The sequence below is a fragment of the Drosophila ananassae genome, chromosome XL (genome assembly GCF_017639315.1).
Source record: "Drosophila ananassae strain 14024-0371.13 chromosome XL, ASM1763931v2, whole genome shotgun sequence".
Classification (NCBI taxonomy): domain Eukaryota; kingdom Metazoa; phylum Arthropoda; class Insecta; order Diptera; family Drosophilidae; genus Drosophila; species Drosophila ananassae.
The window spans coordinates 16,679,445-16,699,744 of record NC_057931.1 but is presented as its reverse complement, the minus strand read 5'-3'; the positions used below and the strand labels follow the sequence as shown (position 1 = coordinate 16,699,744).

General features: G+C 39.6%; 2 protein-coding genes across 3 annotated transcripts; both read right to left on the bottom strand.

Moving 5' to 3' along the window:
- Positions 1-3,573: 3,573 nt before the first annotated feature.
- On the bottom strand, positions 3,574-8,444 carry LOC116654459 (eukaryotic translation initiation factor 5). Of its 2 annotated transcripts, none has more exons than XM_032455939.2 (4): positions 8,353-8,444; positions 5,142-5,363; positions 4,607-5,083; positions 3,574-4,544 (listed from the first exon to the last, which is right to left on the bottom strand). In XM_032455939.2, exons 2-4 carry the CDS (start codon positions 5,352-5,354, stop codon positions 3,867-3,869), a joined length of 1,368 nt encoding a protein of 455 aa, XP_032311830.1. In that variant the 5' UTR covers positions 5,355-5,363; positions 8,353-8,444; the 3' UTR covers positions 3,574-3,866. The 2 variants fall into 2 exon arrangements, with proteins under 2 accessions (XP_032311830.1, XP_032311828.1); XM_032455937.2 differs by having other exon boundaries at positions 5,142-5,434; positions 8,353-8,436.
- On the bottom strand, positions 5,626-18,431 carry LOC6503211. Its single transcript, XM_032455940.2, has 4 exons — positions 18,347-18,431; positions 18,223-18,274; positions 8,353-8,449; positions 5,626-5,844 (listed from the first exon to the last, which is right to left on the bottom strand). Exons 2-4 carry the CDS (start codon positions 18,242-18,244, stop codon positions 5,796-5,798), a joined length of 168 nt encoding a protein of 55 aa, XP_032311831.1. The 5' UTR covers positions 18,245-18,274; positions 18,347-18,431; the 3' UTR covers positions 5,626-5,795.
- Positions 18,432-20,300: the final 1,869 nt, after the last annotated feature.

The following is a 20,300-nucleotide window of genomic DNA, read 5'->3' as shown; positions in this document are numbered from 1 at the left end:
GACGACCTACACGACCTTCGTCTTCGAGCGAAAGTCGGCCACGATTGAATTCATTGTACCAGTTTTTTACAGTGCTATAAGATGGTTCTCCAGCGCCATACAAAAATTTAAGTTCATCGATGCACTCTTGTCGTGTTAATTCATGTCGAAAGCCGTGAAAAAATGATTCCGCGAAAATGTTCACGAGTTAATTCTATTTTCTGCCAAATTGATTTTTTCAAGTCACTGTAAACAACACAAATTATGGCCGTACGCCAAAACGTTCTGAGTACGTTTCTGCTAAAACATGTCAAACTGCCCAATGTTCTCTGGCCAAAAGCTGGCGGAACAGATCGTCTTGAACATCTGCAAGGGCACACGTATTTTGAAAGATGACGTGTGCCTGGTGTAAGAATATTTGAATTTTGTAATATCCACCACCTTTATGTCGGCTTTTGCTTTGGCTTTGATGTAAGCCGCGATATCAATCTCCGAAGTATCAGGGGCAAGCCGGGAAACAAAAATGTGTTTCGATGGTGGGATCACCTGCAAGGGTTTTGGTGCCGCCGTAACTAATACTGCGGCATCAGTGCGTACCGGGGGTCCGGACGGTTTATTACCCTGTTTGGTGACTGTTACAGGAGTTTCAATTATTGGGTCTGGGATCACTTGAAGCGATGCCACAGAGGACATATCGGACAATTGCTCATTGATTCCGAGACATTCGGAAGCCGAATTTTTCTCAGGTCCGGCCCTTGGGGTGGCCAGAGATATAAGCGGCTGCATAGTTGTCGGCGGAGCAGGCTGAAGATTATTCGACCCGAGCACATCACTAAAAGCGGATTTCTTACGCTTTGGAGACTCATTTAGTAGTTGAAGGCTACTAAACTGCGTATCAAGCGCACAGAGTTGGTCATTGATTTTCCGAAAACCACTAATCAACTCCTTGAAACCGCTTTTAGTCTGCCTCATGAACGACCTCATTTCGTCCTGAACAGCACGACAACCATCACAGCAAAAGTGGAGACCAGACCTACGCGAGATTGCATCCGAAACTGAGGCCGTGAACCCGGCACACTTAGCGTGTAAAACATTTTCAGAGAGCCAGCAATGGATGGTAGGCTGGGAAGACGAGATTGTCTTATTGCAAGACTTTAATGCACAGACCAATTTAAAATCCATAATTATTAAAAATTTAAATAATTAATTTATTAAAAATTATTTAAAATTAAATAATTAATTTATTAAAACTTATTAAAAATTAAATAATTAATTTATTAAAAATTATTAAAAAAATTAATAAATAATTTAAAAATATTATTTGATTTTATTAATGAGGAACCTTGAACCACTGTACCAAGGAAAAGAGAAGGGGAGATTAAAGAGAGCAGTTAGTGCAAGTTAGTAAGATTTAAAGAAATAGAGATAAGAATCTCTATTGAGCGAGAGTAGAAGCAAAAGAATAGCAACAACACCGTAGGAGATGAAGAAGCAGAGCAGGGCTATGTTTGGAAAGTAAATTAAATAAATAATTATTTTACCTCCAAATATATCACTGCACACGCGAAGCGATACGGATCTAAAAAATTGCAATTTGTCTTTATATCAGTAAAGAAATAAACACCGATTGTTTATAGAAAGCTTATTGCAAATTTTACAAAAACGTAGTGGGCACAAAAAAAACACGTCCGTCCGCTTTAAGATAAAGAGAGGAAGTGAACTTCTGGCTTATAATAAAACTTCTGGCTTATAATAAAATGGGCCGCCTAAAACGACTATCAAAATCCAATGCGAATTTCTTAAACTACAGTCACCACGCAACAGTCCTCTCATGTCCAAAAAAGGAGAGGATAGGGCAAGTAAGCTTGCTGACGAGATGTCCCATCAATTCTGAATCTAATTACAAAAGTAGGTGGGTCCCAGCCTTGACGTCAGTAGCAATGACACCCTTGTAACGGACACGCTGTGAGAACTTGCGCACACAAGCGAATACCCGCTGCAGTGCTGGAAACGAGTTAGCGTACTTCGACCAGAGTCTTCGTAAAATTTCTGTCATCATCAAACCTTAGGAACGACTCCCGATCTTCTTCCGGCACGTCAGAGGGCACTTGAAAAAAATTCGAGCACCATTTTCTCAACCGAAATTGGGCCTTGGCGAGAATTCCCGATGTATGCTGCATAATGTTGACAGCCTCATCTATAAAGCCACCTCCGGAACAAGATCAACATACAAATCGCCATAAAGAATTTCGGCAAACTTTGGAAACATCGACTGCTCGAACTAAATAAATGAGGAAAGCTTTGTGCCTTACATGACAGTAACCAGTTTGAAAACCTGCAACTCATCCTGGGTGGGATTCTGCCAAAGAATGGACTGCAGATAGATGTCCTCGGGGAAAACTCTGACGCATCGGAAAATTTTGCAAATATCTCCTGTAATGGCCACTCGATGGCAACGAAACCTTAGAAGAATGTGCAGCAGCTTTGGTTGGATAACTGGACCAGACATCAACATGTCATTCAAGGAATAGCCAGAGGTGGTGACAGCCGAACCATCAAAAACAACCCTGAGCTTGGTAGTTGAACTATCCTCCTTCATAACACAGTGATGCGGTAGGAAATACTGTCTGTCGGGTCGTCTGGCATAGAACTGGGTCCACCTGAATACTGGAAACTTCGTTGGCAAGGGTGGAATGGGCAGCGAGCAGAGCGCAACGATGTTTCGTGCTCGATTTCATCATGCATCGTCGCTACAAGCTCGGACATGGTGCATCACAAATCGCTGTTGATCTCCAAAATATCCAACTCATCAAGCTCCCCATGGATAGCCTTGAACATGGATAACCTTAACCTTGTGAAGAGGTGACTGGATCATAAAAAATGCAAAAACCAAATAAATTTCAATAATATAATATATAATCTAGTGATTATTCGAAGGAATTGGCAACAAAAATCTTTTGAAAATGGCTGCTACTCATGACAAAAGGTTCGATTTTCGACCAAAATTTGGATCTTTAATTTTTTTTTAAATATGAATTTATCGTATCGGATTCGGCTGGGGAAATTTTTCGAACAATTACTACAAAATATAGTGCAGAAGCTTGTGTAAGAATTTTCAGACCGATCGGTTCAGCCGTTTTTGATAAATCTTGCTTACCGATTTTGAAAACACCGTTAAGAGAAAAACGCGTTATACTCAGTTATATATTCAGAAAAAAAAACTTTTCGATCGATCAGTTATATGGAAGCTGCAGGATATAGTCGACTGATCCCGGCCATTTCGACTTATATACGGCGTGCTAATAAAAGAAGGTTGTGTGTCGATAGCACAGGCCAAAAATTTTCAACTTTTTTATCCTTCTTTATGAAGGATAAGATCGGAATTAAGATCGGAAAAGTTTTTATGCCAAACTATTCTTTTTTTTTATTGTTTCAGTTATTAGTTTCGAAGCACCCTAAGGTATGCAGCAAATATAAATATATAAAGCTATATAATTGATTAGTATTGTAATATTATTAAGTTAATTAGTGCCCGGAATTCATTGCCCACCTTATTTGATATTGTTATCTATATCTCGTTTAAATTAAAGTCTCTAATTTTTAAAATTTTATTTTATTCATATTTCGTATCTTTTTGGGGTAATCGTAAATAAGTTCATTTAACGACTATGGTTACAAATTCTTGTAAGTGTAATGCTTACAATAGAATGGTGATAAAGCGATAAATCAAATAAAAAAACTCTATAGTGCTGGGATGGATTATACGATGAGCACCTTATTAATTTGAAAGAGTATAATTACACCTGTAACTTAGCCCTTCAAATATATAATTCGTTCTCCATATCGAATTTTTTGTAAGACACTTGTGCTTCTGTTGTGTTTCTAGATTAGATGTCATCAATATTAATTAATTCATCGTCTTCTTTTTGTTCAATTTTAGATTCAACTGATTTTCCTTTATAGTCTTCCCCCACATCCATATATGATCCTTCTAAGTCATCAGAAGCTTCAGAGGAAGATTCCTCTTCCTCAGCATTCTTAAGCCACTGAACAAATGGCACTACCTTCTCATGTATCTCGGTCGCAACTTTTTTTGAGACATGACGTTTGCTCACTTTCTGTGCCCAATCAAGTATCACATTTTCGTCAAGTACATCCAAATCATATAGCTTTTTGAAAATTGCAGCTGTTTTGTTAATTAATGAGCTTGAATGCAGTTCAATAGTTTGTTCAACTCCTCCAATTAAGTACCGCTGAGCCTTTGGATTATTATGAGTAAATCGCAGCAATAAATTACGATATGTTCGTATATCATTGATAATATTCTCTGTGAAGAGAAGTTCTGCAAGAACCAGTGGAGCTTTATTAATAATATCCAGACGCTCGGCCTCAATAAACAAATCCTTATGATGTGGTACATCTTGCAAATATTTTTTATCACGTTTGTCCTTCACCAATTCATAGAAAATGTCAATACGTTCTTTTTCAGTTTTGTCATAATCGTCCGAAATGGTCATGCCTTTAGCGCCATCTGTTAAATCTTGTAAACGTGCACGAATGGCTTCCTAAATGGAGTAGACAGTTAAAATACTAACTCGATAATATCTTACTTAGTAATATAACTTACCTTAGTAACATCAACGCTCCAACCTTCATCGTCGTCCTCTTCGGTCTTTTTTTCTGGAATGGCAGCGCTTATTTCAGCCTCTGTTTGGCTGGCTTGATTTTTTCCATTACCTCCGTCAGATTCACCCCCAGAATTGTTCGCTACTGAGTTGTTAAATAAGGAGCCATCAGAGTTCTCTTGTTTCTGTTTTTGTTTTTTTGAACGCTTGCCTTCAGTTAGCGATGAGCCCTGCGAGGTTGGGTTTAGCGATGGTGGATTTTTCACAATAAATGTGTTTACTTTATGGTTTACTTTCAATAAACCATGAAAACCGCATGCCTTGCACGACTGAGAGATAGTCTGGTTTTTTGCCGACACTGATAAATTTGTCTCTGGGTTGTCGCATTCAGGACATAATACAAACTTTCGAATAAATCCATCCAACAAATCTTGCAATTTATTAACATCGTGGGATCCATTAACAATGAACCTCTCATTCTAAAAAAATTAAGTTCTTGCAAAGAGATTAATTGATAGAAAGATAGCTTCAAATTACCTTATGATCAAATAGAGTCTGAGCACCTAGCTCACATCCAAAATATTTGGTTGGATAGGTTGCAGGACGACCAATAGCGCGAGCTACCTCTGCCATGTTTACAAGAACTGTCTTGATACCATTGCCCTTTCCTTCCACTTTCGCTTGCAAACGTGGCATTTTATAACGATAGAAGATATCAGTAACACTTCGGTTAACGTTTACGGTGGCCATTTTTATCTTCTTTCAATGTTAAAATAACTTGGTTAACAGTCCAGTAAATTAATTATTTACGTAAAAATTACGTGAATAATCTCATGCAAGATGAAAAGGGTTTTTTACGGAAGGAAAATTAAACTTATTGACAAAATTAAATATATTTGTTTTTTTTATCCTAGTCATCAAACTTTCTTTGACGTTTTTAATTTTTTTTATAAAAATATGCCTGATTTATACGATTTATGACTTAATTTTCGTTGAATCTCAACTATCATATCGAAGTAAATCGTTTCAGAATAGTTAGGACTTTTAAAAAATTACTGGTTCTTTATATAGATAATATTGCCTCAAAACGTGGTACAGCTAAACTTATTCGGCACACACATTTAAATATTTTCGTTTTTATATTCCGAGAACTGTTTTACGAATGGAAGCCTTTAGAAGAGGCAACAGGGCTCATGTGTACCTGAACGGCTGTGACTTCCGATGTCTGTTACTCGAAGCCCTGTTGAGACAGAAATACAAAGAGTAACTGTTGTTAATGTAAAGATAATTATAATTTTGGATAAAGAAATTATTTTGAGAGAATTTTTTTCAATTTTTTTGGTTAGGTTAGCGCTAAGGTTACGTTACTTAACTTGGTTAGCATTATTTATGTTTAATTTAAGAGATTAAAAAATATATTTAAAAAAAAATAAATTTAAAAAAAAATCAATAAGTTATTCAATGTAACTGTTGGGACTTGAGCCAGCATCAAATATCGTAATTATTACTAATTAGTTCTCTACTAATTAGTACTAAGCAGTTCCATATTCCTTGTTTTTCCCAGATTCGCATGCGCTTTGTTGTTCTTTGGTAGCGCATGCACTTTGGGAGCTTTGGTGGAGCTTCTGCGCAAGCTCTTAGTTTTATGCACTTGTATATTCGGCTTTGTTTGGATCGGCCGCTGCATTTGTTTTGGGGTTAAATGGACCCATAAATTGACCCCATTGAACCTCGTCTTAATATCTGATAGCTCAACAGTAACCATGGAATCGAAATTTAAATACAGAATACACTACATATTTCAACACTAAAAAATTTTTTTCATAAAAAATTTGGATTCAAATCATTGCAACTAAAAAATTAATGTTTCAAATTGAAGATTTCAACTGTTCCGAAGATTCAGTTACTGATAAATGCTTTTTTTCATTTATTATTACATTATAATTACCGAGTTTTTACACAAAAATATGTATTGATTGATTTTCAAAACCAACAATTTCATTGCGACCGCAGCCGAAGTTAATATACCATCGTTGTTAGTTGCCAGTTTATATTACAATATATATATTCGATCAGACATGTAGTGCAAATATCGGCTTGGCCGATCCCGCCTATTTATTATCAGAATTATTTATGATATATAATACAAATATTGAAAAAAGTTACGAGCTTCTGGCATCAAAAACATCAAAGTTGTGACCATTTCCAACAGTTCAGCTGTATGGCAGCTATTGGATATAGTCGGCCTATTTTTATGAAACTGAGAGACTAGTTCATGTAGAATAGATTGGTACCGGAGTCCCGCATGGCAGCGTTCTTGGACCAATACTATATATTTTCTTAATAGCTGACATCCCAAACAATCAGCATAAAACTGTGCATAAGCCGCAGCTAAATCTTGTCAAGATAGAAAATGGCTATAGAATTGGCGTAGAAAGTAAATTAACAATAATCCAAACACGTTACATTCCCCGTTAACAGTAAATAACAACATGAAAGCAAGCGAAGTAACGTACTTGTGAGTACATCTCGATAGAAGACTCCATGGCGCAGGCATATCGAGGCCAAGATAGCAGAGCTAAAACTCAAAGCCAATTGCCTTCATAAGCACAACTCCGTACTAAAACCTATAAAGGCTTATAACTCACAGAGATAGTCGAAAGACCTCAGTACACAAAAAAAAATTTAAATATTTCCAAGAAGTAATGATAAAGCTCAGCTCGCATTCCAAAAAAATTCACTTGAAATCGACGAGGCTACACAGCTGCCCCTCCCGTCTTTTCTTCAGGACAGCAAAACCAAAGTATTATTATTTCTGATCGATCTGTTATGTAGAAGTTATAAAAAATATTAGGTCTTTTTCTATTAGGAAAGATTTTTATACTTATACGATGCATTTTATAGTTTAAAAAGTAGCGCCCAAATATTAAAAAAAAATGGCCTAGAATTGTTGTTTAGATCCAAAAGTCTCTCACAGAGCTACATTAAAGATACCCAAACAAGAAAGGAAAGCTAACTTCGGGCGGAGCCGAAGTTTATATACCCTAGCAGTTCAGTCGCAGTCCGCTAGGTGGCGCCACCCATTTTATTTTATTAGATATATAGCGGATCGTATATAGGCGGCCGATCCTTATGAAATTTGGCAAATCAGATTATTTTATCCAAAATAGAATCTGTACCAAGTCCCATCTTTCTAACTTAAAAAACACCAAAGTTATGCCAATTCCGATCGTTGTATGACAGCTATAGGCCGATCCTTATGAAATTTTGTACATAAGATATGTTGATCAAATATAACATGTGTCCCAACCCTCTATCTTAAAAAACAACGAAGTTATGGCATTTCCGATCAATCAGTTATATGGCAGCTATAGGATATAGTCGACCGATCCCGACCGTTCCGACTTATGTACTGCCTGCAACAGAAAGAAGGGTGTGTGCAAAGTTTCAACTCGATAGCTTTAAAACTGAGAGACTAGTTTGCGTAGAAACAGACAGACAGACAGACAGACAGACAGACGGACAGACGGACAGACGGACATGCTCATATCGACTCAGGAGGTGATCCTGATCAAGAATATATATACTTTATAGGGTCGGAGATGTCTCCTTCACTGCGTTGCACACTTTTGACCAAAATTATAATACCCTCTGCAAGGGTATAAAAATAAATAAAAATTTGTTATAAACAATTAAACATATATATCAAGATATCATTTACTTAGTTAACTTAATCTATATAACTTACCTATGACTTGTTGATCGTCTTTTGGAATTCATGCACCACCGGAACTTTTTACTCCGTTTTTTTGAAATGCAGGGTCCTGTTGTGTTTGCTGGAGTTTCTGCAAATGTGTAATATATAATACAGAAATTTGCAACATAAAATAAATGCAAATGTTTTATTGGTAAAGGTAAAAACTAATATAATCGCTCTCACACACGTTTACAAAAAGGTGAACTAAAAAAAAATTTAAGAAGCATCCTTCTAATCGGGTCAAGCAATATACAATGCATCATTAAAATTTCATTTCTGCAGATATTTAAATAAGAGTGTGATAAAAATTTCAATAAGTGTCTATACCCGAGAAAAAACCCAAAAAACTATACATTTTTCGGTCGTGTAAAAGAGAAATTATGGCCAGTTCAAGATAATTTGGCGTCTTACCGAAATATGATACTGAAATAAATATATTACATTTTACACGATCCTTTCTTGATTGGAGCTTTAGGAACTAATTTAACTGCAACTCAAAAATAATATGCGTTTTCGAACCTCTAAATTTATAATTTCTTTGACCGAATTAATTTTGATTTCAATTGCAATCTCTCCCTTTTTATGCGAACCAATTTTGATCCAAAATTTAACCAAAAATTCCAACACATCAAAAATTTTAGAAAATATTTGAAAGGTATACGTAGTATCGGGTCTTTTAAACGAACTAAATTATTTTAGTTTGTGGGTAGCAGACGATTCAAAATGAATGAAATAAGCTAATGATGCTTTGCACAGAAAATTTAGGTAAATATGTTTTTAAATAGTGTCATTTAATATTTGGACTACAAGTAAAAATAATTGTGAATGACATTTTTTTCTGAGCTGAGGTTGTTTATGGCATTAACCTTAATATGGGACTTTCTGCTCGCAACTTTGAACATATAAATTGGTTTATTGTATTGGTTTTTTGTACACGCTCGGTGGAAAAAGCTTGTAGCCAACCTGCTATCATTAATTATTTAGTGATGAGTAAAATAAATCTTAACAAGAACGAAAAGCTGACTTCGGGCGGAGCTGAAGTTTATATACCCTTGCAGTTGAGTCGCAGTCCGCTAGGTGGCGTCACGCATTTGATATTATTAGATATATTGCGGATCGTATATAGTCGGCCGATCCCTATGAAATTTGACATATCGAATTATTTTGCCCAAAGAGGAATCTATTGAAACTCCCATCGTTCTAACTTGAAAAACAACCAAGTTATAGCATTTCCGATCAATCAGTTATATGACAGCTATAGGATATAGTTGGCTAATCCTTATGAAATTCGACAAATCAGATTTTTCCCAAAATAGAATCTGTACCAAATCCCATCTTTCTAACATAAAAAACACCAAAGTTATGCCAATTTCGATCGTTCTATGACAGCTATAGGATATAGTCGGCCGATCCTTATGAAATTTTGTACATAAGATATTTTGGTCAAATATAAAATGTGTGGAAAGTCCCACCCCTCTAACTTAAAAAACAACCAAGTTATGGTATTTCCGATCAATCAGTTATATGGCAGCTATAGGATATAGTCGACCGATCCCGGCCGTTCCGACTTATATACTGCCTGCAAAGGAAAGAAGGGTGTGTGCAAAGTTTCAACTCGATAGCTTTAAAACTGAGAGACTAGTTTGCGTAGAAACAGGCAGACGGACAGACGGACATGCTCATATCGACTCAGGAGGTGATCCTGACCAACTTTATAGGGTCGGAGATGTCTCCTTCACTGCGTTGCACACTTTTGACCAAAATTATAATACCCTCTGCAAGGGTATAATAAGTTGAAATAATCAAGAAAGGAAAGCTAACTTCGGGCGGAGCCGATGTTGATATACCCTTGAAAGTTAGGGCAAGGGTATATCCGATATAACCGAATGATCGGAATTGTCATAACTTTGTTGTTTTTAGCGGGATACGACTTTCTACGGATTCCGTTTTGGGCAATGTAATCCGATTTGCCAAATTTCATAAGGAACGGCCGGCTATATCCTATAGCCGATTGGGGCTGTTTCCATTGTTGTTGTTAGAAAATTTGATGGTGAAATTCTTATAAGGATCGGCCAACTATATACGATCCGATATATATATAATAATATAAGCTGCTACCTAACTGCAAGTCTATATCAACTTCGGCTCCGCCCGATAATAATTAATTCATACGATAATATGGGAAAAATTAGGAAGAAATTTAAAAACATTAAATAATTTAACATATAGTTTCTGAGGACTGGGTATAAGTTAACTAAGTCAACCGGGCGACGGCAACGACCGATCGTCCGACAGCTCGCTCCGGCCAAACTGCTGACCCAGCGTCTGGCCGGAAGCTCGTGCATAGCCGGCAAGCACTGCCCATTGGAGTGGCCGCTATGAGTCTCACTTTTGTTAGTTCTTAAGTTCAGTTCTGTTTTGACAATTATGAATTAAAGAGCCATCGCTCTCATACCGAAACTCCGACGATCCGTCGTAAAGCATTTATTATTATAAATCTGACTGAGTCTCTAGGCCAGCAGATAAAGAGGGACAGTCATCCCTCCAACCTAATCTTCCTAACTGGATATTCTACGGCCAGCCGGCTAGAAGAAGGGCCTGTTGCCCCAACCTTACATCTCCAGGAACAATCCTTGGCGGAATAGAAATTGTCAACGGCGAATCATCACCGCACAACATCTTATTAATTGAATAGAAATTGTCAACGGCGAATCATCACCGTACAACATCTTATTAATTGGCGCCCAACCTCTTTAAGTACCCACTGTAGCAAATTGGGGAAACATGTAAGTGAGCACATCCAATTACATATACTTTCCTATATCTGCATTAGTTTAGCTTCAAAATAAATAAAATAAATCGCTGCCGGAATAATTTCTGCAGCTCCACCTTAATATTTTTGTATTAAATAAAAACTAATTAACTCATTATTTGATTGACAATTTAATGGTGAATTATATGTGCGATAATAATATCTGTTTTATGCTGTCTGTGTATTGTTTGCATTTTACTGCCAAAAATAAGTACGGATATTAAATATCTCTAAAGCACTAGGCCGTCGCTAACGAACAAATTTGTCGTGAATTTGTTTAAAATTATTTTTCACTTAATATCGGCGTTTAATTCTGCAGTTTGGATATTCATAAATTGTGAATTTGTTTATATAATTCGTTGTGCCTCTTGGCTTAGACCCTAAATTCTTAGTATTTGCCTCGCAATACATTTTTTTTTATTACCCCCACTCGGCCACTGCTGGAAATCCGATCCCGCTGCATATGCATTTGTATGGCAAATTCTTGCTATTCATTTCTTTGTTTCTCATAGCGGAGGCTCAGTCCCGGCATACCCTTGACCCTATCGCTGCTTGGCAGGGCACCGGCTCGATTTGGCGAGCTCATTTACTTGTCGCTAGAGCGGCGGCTCCGACCCCGCACACCCCTTGCCATGCCAACTGCCTTCATGGGCAGAATAGCTTGAGCAAACATTCCCCTACCGGTGCAATTTAACTTGGCCACATATGAGCTCTCCATTCCAGCGGTACAGGGAGAATAAACAATACGCTAGTGACTCAGAATTTGATAGCGAAGGGCCCCCGCGTACTAACCCCACAGTAGGAATTATGGACCCAGAACAACTTAAAGTTGTAATTCAGGCCGCGGTTAACCATGCCTTGGCAGAAAGGGTCAACAAGGAGCAGGAATTGCGCCAAGCCATAGAGCAGTTGGCCGCTCAGGTGGCAGCGGTGCAAGTCGCACCCGCACAAGCAGAGGCTCCAAAAATCAAGGTTTATGAGCCCATTGACATCAAAGACAATGTTCAATGCAATGAGCCTTTAGATGCCGTTAAATGCCTGCCCGAATTTACGGGGGCACAAGAAACGTACGTCTCTTGGCGGCAAGCGGCGGTAGCTTCGTATTGCATTTTTTGGAATTATGTTAATAGCTCACGCCATTATTAGGCGGTAGTCATAATTAGGAGTAAGATTAGGGGCCCTGCCGATGCAGTGCTATCCTCGTTTGGCACAATATTGAATTTTGATGCGATTATAGACCGCTTAGATTTCACATATAGTGACAAACGACAGATGCACGTCATCGAGCAGGAAATGGGCACCCTCAGACAGGGAAGCCTCACGCTTCTGCAATACTATGACGAGGTCGAGAAGAAACTCACCTTGCTCACTAATAAGGCAACGATGTCGTACGAAGCGTCGGCGGCAAGAATTTTATGCGAAAAGTTCCGGGATGATGCGCTCCGTATTTTTATTTCGGGCCTCAAACGCAGCCTCTCCGATGTCCTTTTCTCGGCAAAGCCGAAGGACATGCCAACTGCGCTGGCATTGGCGCAAGAAGTTGAATCAAACCACGAGAGGTACACCTTCGCAGCATCGTTCGCGAAGAGCCTGGAAGACAGGGACAGGAAACAAGTTCCAAAGGCGCAAGATCGCCAACAAACATCATATCAAGGGTACTCCCAAGGGGGTGCGGGTAAAAACCCGCACTTCACCAAACAACACAAGGCTCAGGTGCACTCCGCTCCGAGCGGTGACAGGCGTCACGAAAACACGCCAGAGCCCATGGACGTTGACCCTTCAATGTCTAGGTTGCTCAAGCCATCTCAAGCGCCGGCCTACCAAAATAGGAAGCCGGCCGGATCCGATTGGTCCGGCCCGCCCAAAAGGCAGAGGGTAAACCACATTACCAAAAGCCCAAATGGAACTGAGGATTATACCGCCGCAGCTTCAAGCGCGGCACAAGAGGTCAGTGACGATGCTATCCTTGAATACGACTCAGACGCAATTAATTATTTAGGGGAAAATCCCTGCTTCCTGTCATCAGACGAAGAGTAGCGGGGGTAAACATGAGACTTTTAATAGATACGGGCGCGGCAAAAAATTTCATCCGTCCGTACGAAGGATTGAAAGGTGTCCGCCCAGTAGAATCGCCATTTACGATACATTCGATCCATGGCGTCACCACTATCACTAAAAAGTGTTATGTTTCACTGTTTAACTTGAAGGCCACGTTCTTCATATTACCAGATTTTTCCTCCTTTGATGCCATAATTGGTCTTGACCTGTTAAAGCAGGCAGGGGCATCGCTTTGTCTAGCTTTCGGCCACCTCAAATGGGGCTCCGAAGTAGAAAATTTAGAGTTCCAATCGTGCCCCGACGTCAATTTTACCAACATTGATTGCTCGGACGCGCCACCTTTAGTTAAAGATGCCTTTGTCAAAATGCTTGGCAAACGAAAGAAAGCCTTCGCAAACCCCAACGAGGCCCTGCCTTACAACACGTCGGTGGTAGCTACCATCAGGACGGTAAGCGAGGAGCCCATTTATGCAAAGCTTTACCCATACCCAATGGGGGCTGCGGATTTTGTCAACAGCGAAATCCAAGAGTTGCTAAAGAATGGCATTATACAAAAATCAAAGTCCCCCTACAATAACCCAATATGGGTAGTAGATAAAAAGGGCACTGACGAAGCGGGCAACCGAAAAATGCGACTCGTGTTGGACTTTCGCAAATTGAACGAGAGGACGATACCCGATCGCTATCCCATGCCAAATATCTCTATGATACTAGGGAATTTAGGCAAAGCCAAATACTTCACGACACTTGATCTGAAGTCGGGCTACCACCAAATCACTCTGGCAGAGCGTGACCGCGAAAAGACTTCCTTTTCCGTTAACGGAGGAAAGTACGAGTTTCGCCGTCTTCCGTTTGGCTTGAAGAATGCTGCCAGCATCTTCCAGAGAACCATCGACGACATACTGCGAGAGCAGATTGGCAAATTTTGCTATGTCTACGTTGATGATGTTTCCTTGGCCTGGCCAGTTATTACCGATGCTTCATCAAAGATTTCGCATCAATAGCTAGGCCCATATATGAAATACTTAAAGGGGAGCATGGAAGTGTCAGTAGGCACAGATCCAGGAATATCCAGGTGCAATTTAGCGAGCAGCAACGGCTTGCTTTCCATAAGTTGCGTAACATTCTGGCTTCAGAGGATGTCATCCTCAGCTATCCCGATTATAAATTGGCATTTGATCTAACGACAGATGCCTCGGCATACGGCATTGGCGCAGTGCTTTCTCAAAAGGGACGACCCATCACTATGATCTCCAGGACCTTAAAGGACAGAGAGGTTAACTACGCTACCAACGAAAGGGAGCTGTTACCCATAGTTTGGGCACTAGGAAAGCTGCGTCACTACCTGTATGGGGTCAAAGACATAAATGTCTACACTGACCACCAACCTCTGACCTACGCGGTGTCGGATTCTAATCCGAATACGAAAATTAAAAGGTGGAAAGAACGCATCGACGAGTATGGTGCCAAGGTTCATTACATGCCTGGCAAAGACAACCTCGTTGCAGATGCCCTCTCAAGGCAACAACTCAACGTTGTAGAAGAAGAGGAGGCGTTTTCAAGCGCGGCCACAATCCACAGTGAGCTGTCGCTAACCCACACTATCCCGTCAACGGACAAGCCTCTAAATTGCTTCCAAAACCAGATAACTCTGGAAGAAGCCCGCTGTTCGTCGAAACGCAGCTTCGTTCTCTTTGGAAATAAGAGACGGCATAACATTGACTTCTCTTGCGAGGAGTCATTGCTGGAGGAGCTCGCAGACATAATAGTTCCTAAAGGCGTAAACGCCATCCATTGCGATTTGCACACGCTAGCAATGGTACAGGACAAATTGGTTCGGCAGTTCCCTGCCACCAAATTTTGGCACTGCAAAAACCGAGTAACGGATATTTTTGCAATTGACGAAAGACGGGAAATTCTCACTGTCGAGCACAACAGAGCTCACAGGTCTGCCCAAGAAAACGTGAAGCAAGTACTCTCCGAGTACTACTTCCCGAAAATGGCTAAACTAGCAAGCGAAATAGTCGCTAATTGTAGGACATGCGCTAAGGCGAAGTACGACAGACACGCCAAAAAGCATGAGCTTGGCGAGACGCCAATCCCATCGCATGTAGGAGAAATGCTACACATAGACATTTTTCCACGGACAAAAAACATTTCCTTACGTGCATTGACAAATTCTCGAAATTTGCCATAGTCCAACCAATTTCCTCTAGAACCATAGAGGACCTGAAACCGGCATTACTACTGCTGATGAATGTTTTCCCTAAAACCAAGGTCATATATTGCGACAATGAACCATCGTTAAAATCGCACACCATTTTGACCATGCTGGAAAACCATTTCGGCGTTAACGTTTCAAACGCACCGCCCCTCCACAGTACCTCAAACGGACAAGTGGAGCGCTTCCACAGCACTCTGGTGGAGCTCGCCAGGTGCCTTAAAATTGATAAAGGCATCAGTGACACCGTCGAGCTAATCTTGCTGGCCACAGCCAGATACAATAATTCTATCCATTCGGTCATCGACAAGAGGCCGGCCGACGTGATACAAACACAATCGGAAGAACCATTGTATGAGATTCAGGATAAGATTAGGATTGCCCAAGATATGCTCAGAAACAGGGAAAATGCTTCCCGACAAAACAGGGTGTTCGAAGTTGGCGAAAAAGTCCTGGTAAAATCCAACAGGCGACTAGGCAACAAACTCTCTCCATTGTGTGAAGAGAAAGTTGTGGAAGCGGACATGGGGACCACAGTCCTCATTAAGGGGAGGGTGGTCCACAAGGACAACCTTAGGTAGACGAGGCATGGTCATGTTGACTTGATTCGTCTGATAATTTTTACTACTTTTTTTTCACATTTTTTAATCCTAGCCACTTGGAATAAGTTTTCTTATTTTTTATTTGTCATTACCATTGTTTTTACTTAGGCTATTCTACGCTTTATTTTATATGCTTGGTGGTGGGCTTCTTAAATTTGGCAAAATACTGCAATAAATCCGAAAATTACAGGTTCACTACTATACCTCTGTTATTCCTTTTGACCCTAACATCGGCACACGTCACGGACTACTCGCAGGCCAAGTACATTCCCATCATTGATGGTCGAATATTAGTATGGGAAGAATTTGCATTCGTGAGACACACGGCAAATCTCTCAGAATACAGGCGCGTGGTGGAAGAGACTAATAACATGATTCACATGTTTCCCCAGTCACACATGCAGAAACTTTTGAGCGTAGATGTCGCTCACCTGCGTAACCTGCTCGAGTCACCGAGCATCCACCATAGAGTAGCTAGGAGTTTAGACTTCTTGGGAGCGGCGTTAAAGGTAGTGGCGGGAACGCCAGACGCGGAGGATTTTGAAAAAGTTAGGCTTACCGAATTCCAGCTCATTAATGCAAACAATAGACAGGTCAATATTAACAGTAAAGTACAAGAACAGATAAATAACATTACCAACACAGTCAATCAAATTCTGAGGTCGGCTAAAGAATCCCAAATCGATTCGGGACACCTATACGAGATGTTATTATCTCGGAATAGGATGATTACAATGGAGCTGCAAAATTTATTGCTTGCAATAGCGCTCGCCAAAATCAATATAGTTAGCCCTAGCATATTAGATCATGCAGACCTGGAAAGTATGTGGATAGAGGAGCCCACAGATACCCCCATCAAAGATATATTGTCCGTTGCGTCCGTTAAAGTTTTACAATCCGCTAACATTATTCATTTCATTATCAAGTTTCCTAAAATTAAGTCAGCTTGCGTCAAGATTACAATTTTTCCCGTGTCACATCACGACACAATGCTCAGACTGGAGGACAAGGTCATAGCGGACTGCGATGGAGAGATCCACACTGTAAAAAACTGCTCCATCTCATCGGGAGTAACGTTTTGCCAACTGGCGTTGAGAAGGTCTTGCGCCCAGGAACTCCACGCGGGTGGGATTGCGCACTGCGACATCCAGCATAGCGACCTGCATCCCATCACGTATGTGGACGAAGGAATCCTCATCATAAACGATCGCCCGGCTCGTGTGAGTGTCGACAAGGGCACTTACATCTACCTACAAGGAACACACCTTATCACCTTCATCGAGAGTGCCACGGTTAATGAAACCCGTTATATCAATCATGATACGGCCCAGAAGAGGGCACCAGGAGTAGCCAGCTCGCCTTCCCTGAACATTTCTCTGGAGCACAATATTCTCAGCCTCCCTTACCTTCACCGCTTGAGTGAACGTAACCTGGAGCATATCAAGAGATTTGGGGAAGACGTCAACAACTACCGCTCGCGCCAGATAGCGCTAGTCGCGGGAGCAGTTTGCTGCGCGTTGATTTGTATCGGCCTTACTTATTGGCGAGTCACCCAGGCCAAGAGATCTACGGCCCAACTAAAGGAAGTGATTGCCCAAATAGGGTCGGCCGAGGGCGGCCTTAATCTGGAGGGGGGAGTAGTTAACTAAGTCAACCGGGCGACGGCAACGACCGAACGTCCGACAGCTCGCTCCGGCCAAACTGCTGACCCAGCGTCTGGCCGGAAGCTCGTGCATAGCCGGCAAGCACTGCCCATTGGAGTGGCCGCTATGAGTCTCACTTTTGTTAGTTCTTAAGTTCAGTTCTGTTTTGACAATTATGAATTAAAGAGCCATCGCTCTCATACCGAAACTCCGACGATCCGTCGTAAAGCATTTATTATTATAAATCTGACTGAGTCTCTAGGCCAGCAGATAAAGAGGGACAGTCATCCCTCCAACCTAATCTTCCTAACTGGATATTCTACGGCCAGCCGGCTAGAAGAAGGGCCTGTTGCCCCAACCTTACATCTCCAGGAACAATCCTTGGCGGAATAGAAATTGTCAACGGCGAATCATCACCGCACAACATCTTATTAATTGAATAGAAATTGTCAACGGCGAATCATCACCGTACAACATCTTATTAATTTATACAATATTTAAATCCTTATTATATGAATGACTTACCACTCAATCTTTCATAAGTCATAAGATTTGCTTCCCCTCCTTCCGGTTGGCACTATTAAGAAATAATTCAAACAGTATTAGATTAGCAAAACCAGTGGGAAGATGACTTGGAAAATATACATACATAAAAATAAAAAGCAACAGCAGCGTATGTTCGTAACTGTGTAAAGAAGCTATTTGTATTCTTATATGCAAAAACAACGCTTTGTGTGCTACCTCAAAAATTTTAGTTTCCAGTGGTAAAACTCTGTAATAGATAAAAAATATTACAAATCGTTTAGTGATTATATTGCAAATTTTTTAAGAAATTTATTCGATCTCTTAAGATTGTTAAAAAATAAATATATACTTTTTACTTTTACCTCCTTCTTTGCTTTATTTTCTTTATTAAACTTTAAAAAATAAAGTTATTCATTAAGGTTTAATAGTTTTAGCTACTTATTAAGATATTATATAATATCAAGGTCCCAATTATCCGATTAGTAGCGAATACCGGTTTTCAAATATTGAAAATATTTTTGCACAGGCCGCCAATAGTAAAAACACTCTTTAAATATAAATTCGACTTATCTATACCTTTTTGTGCTTCAGAACCAATGTCACAAACAAACGAAATTGATAAAAAAATTTTTCACAAAGAAATTGATTAAATTTGATTATAATTTAAATTATGCAAAAAATTTTGGAAATTTAATACATTTATTTTTTAGATCTTAGAAGAGAAATTGATTAAATTTTATTTCAATTTAAATGATGGAAAAAATGTTGGAAATTTAATACATTTATTTTTGAGCTTCTATAACACTGTGCGGCAAAAAAATGTTAAAGTTGATTTTTTCTTATTTTTCACTTCTACTAATCAAAATAAGAATATAAGTTTGTGGATTTATTAATATCAATAGCCAATCAGCTTCTACGCACATTCAAATGTCCCAAAAACGCGCATTTTTTCATATTTCACAGCCATATAATCATATATTGGAAAAATATTTTTTTACCGTTATAAGCGTTTATGCAAGTTCAATATCTATTAATTGTATCACAATGTATCTATCTAATGTATCACAATGCTTTAAAAAAATGTTCTCCCAGCTCTATACAAAAAAGCGACTATGGAACTTGCTACGAGAGGATACCTCTAAGGAGGAAGCCTTACCCTTGCAGTTAAGGTTGTTCCATTTCTGATCGTTTATTTATATGGAGACTATAGGGTACAGTTGCCCAATCCTTATGTCAGTTGGCCAATCCTTATAAATTTTGCAGATCTGATTCGATTGCTCAAAATGGAATCCGTAGAAAGTCCCATCATTCTAGCTTAAAAGACACCAAAGTTATGCCAATTCCGATCGTTCAGTTATATGGCAGCTATAGGATATAGTCCGACCTTTATGAAATTCGGCAATCAGATTATTTTGTCCAAAATGGAATCTGTACCAAGTCCCATCTTTCTAACTTAAAAAACAAAAAAGTTATGCCAATTACAGTCGTTCTATGATAGCTATAGGATCCTTATGAAATTTTGTACATAAGATATTTTTTGACCAAATCTACTTGTTTGGAAACTCCCAACCCTCTAACCTAAAAACACCAAACTTATGGCATTTCCAATCAATCAGTTATATGATAGCTATAGGATATAGTCGACCGATCCCGGCCGTTCCGACTTATATACTGCCTGCAAAGGAAAGAAGGGTGTGTGCAAAGTTTCAACTCGATAGCTTTAAAACTGAGAGACTAGTTTGCGTAGAAACAGACAGACGGACATGCTCATATCGACTCAGGAGGTGATCCTGATCAAGAATATATATACTTTATAGGGTCTCCTTCACTGCGTTGCACACTTTTGACCAAAATTATAATACCCTCTGCAAGGGTATAAAAAATGAATTTGAAAATTGAAACTGACAATTGAATATTAAACAAAAAAGGAAAGCTAACTTCGGGCGGAGCCGAAGTTTATATACCCTTGCAGTTGAGTCGCAGTCCGCTAGGTGGCGCCACGCATCTTATATTATTAGATATATAACGGATCGTATATAGTCGGCCGATCCTTATGAAATTTGGCATATCGAATTATT